This window comes from Genypterus blacodes, unplaced genomic scaffold (genome assembly GCF_046128005.1).
Source record: "Genypterus blacodes isolate CSIRO-AG114 ecotype Tasmania unplaced genomic scaffold, CSIRO-AGI_Gbla_v1 ptg000058l_1, whole genome shotgun sequence".
Taxonomy (NCBI): Eukaryota; Metazoa; Chordata; class Actinopteri; order Ophidiiformes; family Ophidiidae; genus Genypterus; species Genypterus blacodes.
In genome coordinates this window covers 7394961-7405000 of record NW_027466870.1, presented here as the reverse complement: position 1 = coordinate 7405000, position 10040 = coordinate 7394961, and the positions used below count along the sequence as shown (strand labels likewise).

General features: G+C 50.1%; 1 protein-coding gene across 1 annotated transcript in view; it reads left to right on the top strand.

The window, feature by feature from the left end:
- The window catches only part of cracd (capping protein inhibiting regulator of actin dynamics), a 16283-nt gene extending 6452 nt beyond the window's left edge, over positions 1-9831 (top strand). Inside the window, exons 2-9 of the mRNA XM_076152854.1 lie at positions 3702-3870; positions 4369-4501; positions 4630-4785; positions 4893-5105; positions 5207-7556; positions 7679-7869; positions 7981-8140; positions 8267-9831. Of these exons, the coding sequence (XP_076008969.1) occupies positions 4460-4501; positions 4630-4785; positions 4893-5105; positions 5207-7556; positions 7679-7869; positions 7981-8140; positions 8267-8427 (3273 nt within the window). The 5' untranslated portion in view covers positions 3702-3870; positions 4369-4459 and the 3' untranslated portion in view covers positions 8428-9831. The remainder of the gene's footprint in view (positions 1-3701; positions 3871-4368; positions 4502-4629; positions 4786-4892; positions 5106-5206; positions 7557-7678; positions 7870-7980; positions 8141-8266) is intronic.
- Positions 9832-10040: the final 209 nt, after the last annotated feature.

Genomic DNA, 10040 nt, shown 5'->3' with positions numbered 1-10040 from the left:
CTACCTAACAAACCTAACAAACCCAATCCTGCTGTTTTGTCTCTCTTCTGTATTTATTTCACCGTTTTTTTTCCCCCCCTTAAAGCCACAGCGGAAGCGGCAGCAGCGACGTTCGTCTGGGTAAAACGAGCTTTGTGCAAAAGAGCAGATCGATGTTCCCTAAGGTTTTACTGCAGTGGTGCGCAGCCATCTCGAGCTGCGCAGCTGAAATAGGTAATCTGCTCCACAGCGCCACCACGTCTGTCTGCTTTGTCAGCGAGCTGTTTGTGCTGTCAGGTTGTGGCACTCTGCTGACACCACACCGCTCCAACACGCCCGCCGCTCTACCATGGGACTGTGGTAGTTGTCTCACCCGCTCGCTCTGCTCCAGAGCTGCGTCACCATCTGATGATGTTGAGCTGCTGGGCGGTTTGTCAGCGCTGCAACGCGGCATCCTGTTATGCCACCGTCATCCTATGATGCAGCTGTTCCCCCCCCCCTCTGCTTGTGGAGCACATGGCTGCTCGTCCTGCTTCTCTCATTCCATCTCGAGCTCTTCTCCCCCCAAAGTCTGCAGTCATAGAGCAACACACACATCACATGGAATTAGACACACACACACACACGTAAACAGAGAAGCCATGATGTCTCTCTTTAAAGCAGCACACTGCTTCATACAGTCTCTCCTCTACAGCCACACACACTGTTGGCGTTCACACACTCATACGTGCTTTTGTTCCGCTCCTCGTTCTGCATCGGCTGGAGCCAGACAAGACAAAGAGCCTTTCTGGGCGAGACATTTCTGAGAGGGTCCGTGCGGCTCTGTCATCCTGAGGAAGGAAGCCCACGGCATGCTGATCCCACAGGAGACAGCAGGCTTCTCCCCCCCGGCTCTCTCAGTACTGTCTCACGCTCCCGTCTCACACCGACAGCAACACACATTTCCACTTTACATCTTGAAAACCTCTGGCTCGGGCCGTGCTGCAGGACAGGAGAGGAGAGGAGAGGAGAGGAGAGGAGAGGAGAGGAGAGGGTTTGGGCCTCAAGTGTTTGTTGGTTCTTGCCCGTTTTGTGACTGCAGGTGATTATAGGAGGCGGCTCAGGTGTGTGTTTAACTTCCTCTGTGACTGAGGGGCGTCGGAGGGCTGAGCCGGCTTTGAGGAACACAGCGGAGGCTTACATGTTGCAAAATGTTGAGGAAGCCAGACGCGTGAAAGTCACACTGCAGCTCGCCCGGCGCCTCTTTACCAAACTCTCCGATTTCGCTTCTCTCCTTTCTCTGCTGCTCAGCCTCTTCCTCGCTCCCTCACGCTGAGAATCCAGCAGATAACAGCAAAACATCTTCACTTCTTTCTCTCACTACAGCCAAGGTGTGCGGTGACCATGGCGACCGATGCCAGGCAATCTAAGCCTGACATGCATTTAGAGGTAACCGAATCCAAAGGCACAGGTAAATAGGAAAAAAAAAAAAAAAAAAGTGTGTGGTTTTAGCGACATCTTAAAGAGACAGTGCGTCAAATCCAGCACACGTGGGGAGAAGATGATCCCGGCTGTGTCACTGTCTCTTTAAGAGCTGCATGGTGTGGTGATGGGCTTGACGTGAGAGCAGAGATGGACGTAGACCTTCAGGTGTGCTCGCTGTGTGCCGTGCCCGCCTGTCAGACTTGTGACCTTCTCTTCATCACCTTCCTCTCCAGATTTGATTTCATCCCTTTTACAGTTGTGTGATGGAAATGGACCTGCATGGACCCGTGTAGTAGAGATCAGTGGGATAAAGGAAAGGAAATGAGGGAGGATGATGATTCATTATAAAACAGTAATCAGTCAAACAGATGCTGGCCTTCATCACTCTAACTCTAACTCTAAACGTTCTAACTGTAGTGTGTTTATCTGCCACAGGAGGTTTTCTTTATTCTTCAGCATCCTAAACATCCTGAATAATGTTACTCAATGTGTTTCCAGACTGTAATGTTACAGCAGCGAGCCTTTACGTTGGATCAGCTGGAACACTAAAGCTTTGTTTCCCTGGCCTCTCAATCTGAGGCTGCATTCTCCTGCGGTTCCAGATGTGTTCTTTCCTCATCATGTGGGCACAGAGAGAAACAGCTGGATCTGCAGGCAGAGAGGAGCTGTACTGTGTCAATTTGAGCTCTGGCATTGGGGAGCTGCTGCTGCTGCTGCTGCTGCTACACACACTCCACTCTGCTGAGTGTCCTTTCCTGTTTCACGCATGAGCGTGTAAGCATCCCTGTGGCAGTGCATTATGGGATTTATACCGGAGTAGAAACACTAGACAGGCCATGATGCTGGGAAAGCATGCTGCAGGGAAACAGAACAGTGTCACGCTATAATATTACGCCCTGTACTCAGAGTGTGAGCGAGGCTGACAGGCAGAGCATCCGTTTCTATGTTCAAGGATTTATCTTCTGTTTTTATTCTGTTATTGAGGCGTGATGAGCAAACCTCACACATGCACAGAGGCTCTGAGATGTGAGTTTGTAGAGCTACAGGGACACGATGACATCATAGATATGGTTCAGGCTGACACAGTTGTCTGAGTGAAGCCAATTGATTTGTGCTCGTTGTTTGAGGGCAAAGTGTCCCAGTTTACACAAAGCAGCACAAAGTGAATCAGACAATAAGAGGAGAAACACTTTCCCACACTGTATTAAGAGTTTACAACACTGACACACACAAACCGAACCCCTGACCTCCTCTCCAGTCTCCCACATTAGAATACACACACTCATCTCAGAGCGGAGGATGTAAGCAGGAAGTGTGTACTGTATCATTTCCCATGATGCTCCTTGTGTAGTGCAGCATGCGATGTGAAATCCCACACCAGTTGCTACTTTTAGCTCTGAAAGGGACACCGGCGGCCCAGAGGTGGCTCCTCTGCTCTGTGGTGTAGAGTGGCTCTGCTGCTGTGCAACCTCACACACTTAGTCCAGCCAGCAGACCTGCACAAACACACACACACACACACACAGTCCCCCGTCCCCCGTCCCCCGTCCCCTCTTCCACCTACGACCCCCCTCTGTTAACTACATGTAAAGCAGAGGATGAAGTCGTTGCTGAACTCGGCCGTCCTTTAATCAAACGACATCAATTATTAACTGTAGGATGATTGTGGTGGATTTACTTGTCACATGTGTGTATCTTTGGCCCTTTTGCTTCTCATTAGTGTTTATGGGCATCATTTGGCAGCAGCAGTGGACTTTGCCTGATTGATGGAGCGAACAGGGAGCGATTAGCAGTTTGATGTCCAAGCAGCAGCGAATGCTTTCTGCTATGTGGAGTTCAGAGGTCACAGGTGGAATATGGTGACGATGATGTGATCCGTGTTAGCCGGGCAGAGATCGCTGTGGGTTTGCACAAATTCCTGTTTTGTCCTTTGGAACCCTACTTTAAGGACGATGCAGTGTTTGCGTTGTTGAGCTGCTGTGAGTGTGCATGTTTCCTTTCACACCTCCATGGACTCAAGAGCCAAGGTTTTCCTCTCATTCCATTTGCTATTGAAGTTCATTTTCTACTCATTTCTTCCCATTTCATCATTCATACACATTCTGTACACACACACACACACATATTCACACTCACACACACACACACACACACTGAGCACAGTCCTGCTATTTATCCAGCCTGAGGGTGAGTAATAAAGATTGAAGATCTGATTACGTGTGTCTGCGGTTATCGTCTGTTTCTTTTTTTGCCAACAGAGAGGAGGCGACAGGGCAAATTCCAGCCCTTCAGACGACTGTTTGGGAGGAAGAAGAAGAGGGAGGTGAAGAGGGGCTTTGATGGAGCGGAGCTAAAGGCTAGTTTCTCTACTGGGGCGGTGTACAATGGAGTTGTATCTGATGATGAGGAGACCAATCAAAAACTGAGGTGACTGCAAACATTGTCCCGTCCGTAGAAATGTCGCCGTGGCAACTGATTGGTTTAGTGCGAATGTTGCAGAATGTTTTGGTCTTCATATGCTACAACAAGCTGCCTCTCCTTGTGAGATGAGGACACACACACACACACACACACTCGTCTGAGCCAGGAGACCTTAAAGTCTGAGTTTGTGCAAATCACAATTTTCATTCGCACTCGTTATGACTTTGGGCTTTGATTCATCCAGGAAAGTGAAAGTCTTCATTCAGCACTAAACGTGTTTTAGTGGACTCATAAAGGCTGAGAGAGAAGGTTACGCAATCTGATTGGATACAGGCGGATCATGTCTTGATGTTATTTAAGCCTTTAATTGTTGTGGTTAAGCTGCCCTGGTGTAGCGAGGTCATTCTTTTATGTGTTTAAATGGATTAAGTGAGCGATGCCACGCCTGCCTCGTAACACCTGAAGGAATGATTGACAGTCATGTCTTGTATTTCTTTTCTGAAGGGAGTTGAATCCCATCGGCTCTCGAGCTCTCTCACATGACAGCATCTTCATCCCAGAGGAACCAGCGGAGGAGCCTGTTCTAGAGCAAACCATGTCACAGGAAAACGTCTCTGATAAAGTCCGGAACCTGCAGGTGAGAACCATGACACACACACACACACACACACATGTACACAGGATCACCTCTCAGTGACCGAGTTTACATATCAGGAACTTTGGTCACATCTAAACTCACTTAGATGCTTTCCTTTGATGAAACAGAGGCAGATAGCACAAAGTATCAAGTTTGGCCAGAAGCCTCCCTCTCTGAGGAAGAGTGAAGGAGATGAGGGCAGCTCAGACGAGGAAGAGGTCCTCCAAAGCCCTCTGAAGGTGATGGCCCAGGTAGAAGCCGAAGCAGAAAAGACGGAGCCAAAGGTAAGGACTTCTTCTTCTACTCTTCAAGCTGTAAGCAACGTGTAAGCAACAGGCTCATATCTGGATGTGCATCACTCTAAGTGTTTCTGTTATTGTGACACTACCAGGCTGAAGCAGCTCAACAAGCCGGACCCCACAGCCCTCCTGTCAAGTCCCCAAGGTCCAAACGAGTTCTTCCACCCACTGGGACTATTGAATCCATTAACCTGGATGCTGTCCCACAGTCGGCCCCTCGCTTAGACAACACGGCTGCCAAGCATAAACTGGCCGTCAAACCCAAGAACCAGAGGGTTTCACGTAAACACAGACGGCTTACACAGGTGAGGGAAACACTCTTTCAATGGCTCTTATTCATTTTTCCATATTTCCCAACATATTTAGTGGAAGATACAGGATATTGATCACGTTTCCTCATGTCCAGGACTTCCAAGAGGTGTCTATCCCCGATGTGCTGCTAGAGGACCAGGAGGTAGCAGGTGTCTCCACAGATGGCCTGTGCAGGACAGCAGCTGAGGAGCCTCACCATGAACCTCTAGAGAACTTGAAGAAGCAGAGGCTGCATGAGGAAGAAAGACTGGAGAGCAGGAGGAAGCGAGAGCTGGAGGAGCAGCGGCTCAGACAGGAGGAAGAGGAGCACAAGAAAAGGGCGGAGGAGTTGAGGCAGCGTGAACTCGAACAGGAGCGGTATCGCCGACAGCAGGAGGAGGAACGCAACCGTAAAGAGGAGGAAGAGAGAAAAAGGAGAGAGGAAGAGGAGAGAAGGGTTAGGGAGGAGGAAGAAAGGAAAAGGCGAGAGGAGGAAGTGCGGATGCGGAGGGAGGTAGAGGAGAGGAGGACACGAGAGGAGCAGGAGCGCCGGCAAAGGGAAGAGGAGGAGAAAAGACGATTGGAAGAGCAGAGGAGGAAAGAGGAGGAGGAAAGGAAAAAGCGAGAGGAGGAGGAAAGGGAGAGGAGGCAGCAGGAGCTTCAGGCGGAGCGACAACGTGTAGAGAAGCTGAGAGAGGAAGAGGAGGAAAGGGTGAAGAAGGAGGAAGCAGAGAGGCAGACGCTGCAGGAGATAGAAGAAAAGAAGAAAATGGAGGCCGAGGAAAGAAAGAGAAAAGATGACTCAGCACAGCGAAGGCTATCGCAGGACGAGACCAACGGCACCTCTGACCCCAAGGAGAGGAAGAGGAGGGCTGAGGAGCTGCGATGGAGGGAGATGGAGGAGAGGCAGAGGCCGTTCTCTTTCAAAGTGTCCTCTGGCGAAAAACAGATTTTATTCCAGAAGGTCAACCTGACGCCTGTAACGCCAACCTCCAGCCACCAGGGCGGCGCTGTAGCTGACCAGAGAGAAAGCTCTAAGGTTTCCTCCTCTGAAGGTCCAGACTCTCCAAACCTGCCAGCGTCTCCATACGTCCCCCACACCGCCATCTTGGTGACCGGAGCTCAGCTCTGCGGGACAGCTGTCAATTTAGACCAGATCAAGGACACGGCCTGCAAGTCTCTGCTGGGTCTGGGGGAGGACAGGAAGGCCCAGGGGACGCCGGCACCCAAGGGCAAGATCTCTCCTGACCGCAAGTCTGGCAAAACCAAATCTCTCAATGAGTCGTTGCTGTCTACAGACCAGTCTGGAGCGGCGATCCTAGCGGAGTGGGCCAGTATCAGATCCAAGATATTCAAGGGAGTGGAGGAGGGGAAGTATGACGACTACCCAGAACCAAGTAAAACCCAGAACCAGAACCAGCCCTGCGCTGAAGACCAGGCCCCGTTCCCCCACGTTAACCTCAGAAAGACGGTGTCAGCCAGCGCCAAGTTCTCCATCACCCCTGCAAAGAAGAAGTTTGGAGATTCCAACAGGAACTCTGAGGTGTTAAGCCAGGATGACAAGGAAGCAGGAGAGGAAGCGACTCCATCAGAGACTCCCACTGCAGCCTCGCCAGCTCCAAGCACTAAATCTCAGAACAGGACCAGTAAGAGTGTCCGCATCGTTGACAGAGGATCAGAGGAGTGTATGTTTGCCAAAGACCTTCCCTCTTTCCTGGTTCCCAACCCCGGAACCAAGACTGAGTGTGCGGAGTTGAGGAGCAGGAGTCAGGGTGACACAGAAGCACTTAGAAACCAGGAGGAAGGCGGTGACAGGGGCCAGGATGGCGAGGGTCAGCCGTCTCCGTTTGGCATCAAGCTGAGGAGGACCAACTTCTCCCTCCGCTTTCACAGTGAACAGTCCACAGAGAAGAGGAAGAAGCGCTACAGTGCCGGGGACAGCTTTGACGGCGTCCCTTCACCTCTCACCCCCATTGAACCCGACTCTGATGCTTCCTCTGTCTTTTCTGACAAATCCAGTCCCACGTCGCCTCAGAAAGAGGGCGTGGCTGGCAAGTACCTACATGCGTCTGCCTCCCCCGCTGTCCCTCGGGCCAAACCGAGTAAGTCTACCAGTGCAGCCGCGCCCAGCGACAGCACTCCCAAGCCTCCTCTCTACCAAAGACCTTTAACGTCACCCAAACCCACTGGACTCGTCCCCACCCCTCCCCCATCGCCGTTGCCTAAAGTGGTGCGCGGCGTCACCGGCGAGGCTGTAACCCAGAGAATAGGGGTGGCAGATTCATCCGGCCAGGGGCAGACCAACAGGAGCGAGGAACCCACGTCGGCATTGGAGCAGCTGCGTAGGAGCAGCCAAGGACAGGTTCAAGGGGAGGAGGAGCCGAAGGAGAAAAGGTCCTTCTTCCCCTCCATCAACATCCCGTGGAGAGAGAAGGCGGACAGGAAGACGGAGCTCATGAAGAAAGGTCAGTAAACACATTTTCCAATAACAAACTACACAAGAAATTCAGGTTAAGGTGTCAGGCACCAACTTGTCTGAATGCTGATCAGGTGTAAACATGTCACTCTGCATGTGTTCCCTTTACAGAGAAACCATCACTACAGAGCCGGCACTCGGTGGATGGTGGAAGGGTCCAGGATAAGGAGGCGGGGCCGCTGTGGATCACACTGGCGCTGCAGAAGCAGAAAGGCTTCAGGGAGCAGCAGCAGAACCGAGATGACCGCCGCAGCCAAAGAGAGGCCAAACTGGCAGAGAAACAGGCCAAGGACAGAGATAGTGTATGTCCTGCCAACTGCCCGCTCACTCTCTGTCTGACATTCCTGTTGGTCATATTTTGTCTGGTGCTCTTCGCCCTCCCAAGCAACGGTGAATCCCTCTCTCTCTTTCAGGTTACACTGGCCAGCCCCACAGACAGCAAAGGGAACGGGAGCCCCAGTCCATCTAAACCTCAGACACCAGAGGAGCCCAAGAGACCCGACAGCCTCCTGGGACGCTTTGAGCGCCGAGAGCAGCTGAAAAAGGCCAACACTCTCCCCAGCTCTGTCACCGGTAAGAACACAATCATTCGGGATGTCGCTAGTCGTCAACAAATTTTTAGTAAAGACGTCTTTAAATAGTTGAATATATCTGAAGAAAACTTTATGACTAACTTTTGTCCCGGACTTAATGCTTCAGTTGAGATCGCAGACTCGACGCCGTCACCACCCGCTGTCAAGGAGGTGTCAAAACGCTTCCCCAACAGTGACTCTCCACAGGTGTCCACAGAGCCGGCCTGGCTGGCCCTGGCCAAACGAAAGGCCAAAGCCTGGAGCGACTGTCCTCAGATCATCAAATAACATCTCCGACACTTAGCCCCACCTTCACACTGGCCTGCATTGAGACTGCACACTGCCCATGGACCCATGATGCACCTCCAGAATCAGCATCACCCGTCCTCCCCTCCCAAACTCCAGATCTTATCCTGCACCATGAGCAACCCTGCTGATTCTATGAAACAAGTAAAGCCCTCCATCCTCTAGTAACCCTGCACTGGCTGGTACTATTATCATGTTAAAGTGCGCTTCACATTCAAATACTCAAAAACAAATCGCACAAATATATGTAAACAATTGTTGCAAGCATGCACATACTGTATACAACCACACCATAGTATCAACCCTAAGAAGACACAGATGTAACGAAGGTGTTTGCAATCAACCATGGCTGGCAATTGCAATAGCCGACCCCGATATTTGATTTTGTAGCCACCTGTGTCACCATGGTTGTAAATAAATCCCAGGCTCAACACAATATAAGGTTTAGACACGCGTTCAGTGGGACGATGAGCTCTGACATTGCGACAGTGTTTAATCAACAGAGGGAGATTGTCTGAATTGTGTCTCAAGGGCTACGAGTACCAATATCTCCACAGGACCCTGTTGAACCTTCTTCCCCCCACAGCTTACGGGAGCAGCACAGGCACCTTCTCTGCCGTTTTCCCCCTCTTTGGTATTCTTTAGAGCAATGTTGGAGGAGTAGCTACCGGATCTCTTTACTGAGCCTCGTCTGTCATGTACAAAAAAAAAAGAAAAAAAGCCCTTTTTTTTATTACTCATACTCAAATCTGTACTTAGCATAACAATGCTCACTGTGTCCGTGACAACTGTGATGGCTGTCAAAGAAGCTATTGTACAATTTGCCATGATGAAGTTTCAGGATCCGTTTGTAAAGCAACACTAGTAAAATCAGTTGTAAAGGCACGGTGTGTGAACCTGAACGCAGCACTGAAGACCGCAAGTGTTATTGGGCATTTTACAGTCAAGTGCACATTCTCCTCACGGCGAATTAGGATTTTGCTTTGCTACAGAGACAGAGACTACCTGCTTGCTGTAACATAAGGACTCTGGTAGCTGTCGTCCTGTAACACCGCGGCGTGTTCCTAGGCTTCCTCCCATCACTTACTCGTAAAAATGTGATATGATCTGGTGAGCCTGACATGATGTAAGCCTTTCCTCTGTACAAACGACAAGCATTCGTCATCTTCTACAACCAACTTTCTCACTTAATGATCTGTGTGTATGTAAGTATGAAGTGTGTGTGTGTGTGTGTAAGTAAGAGGCTTTACCAGAGCGTTGGTCCGAGAGAAGCCCCGCCCCTAAGGCTGAGTCACTTTGTCATCTTGTTTCTAACTTTGGTCGTGCACAATAGTGTCGTGTACGCAGTGTTATATGTAACAACAATGTTTGGTATTATTTGCACTTTTTTTTGTCCCACTTAGAGATATTCATGAGAAAATTCTTAAAGAGAAACAAATGTTATGAATAATGTAAATTAAATACTGATGTCTGAAACTAAGGCCTCATTATTTCCCTGTTCTAGTTTTAGATCTTAACTTTAATTAAATCTCCCCAGCCTCCCAAAGCAAAACCCTTCTCCGCTCCGACACAGACGCTACAGAAAGTATAAAAGT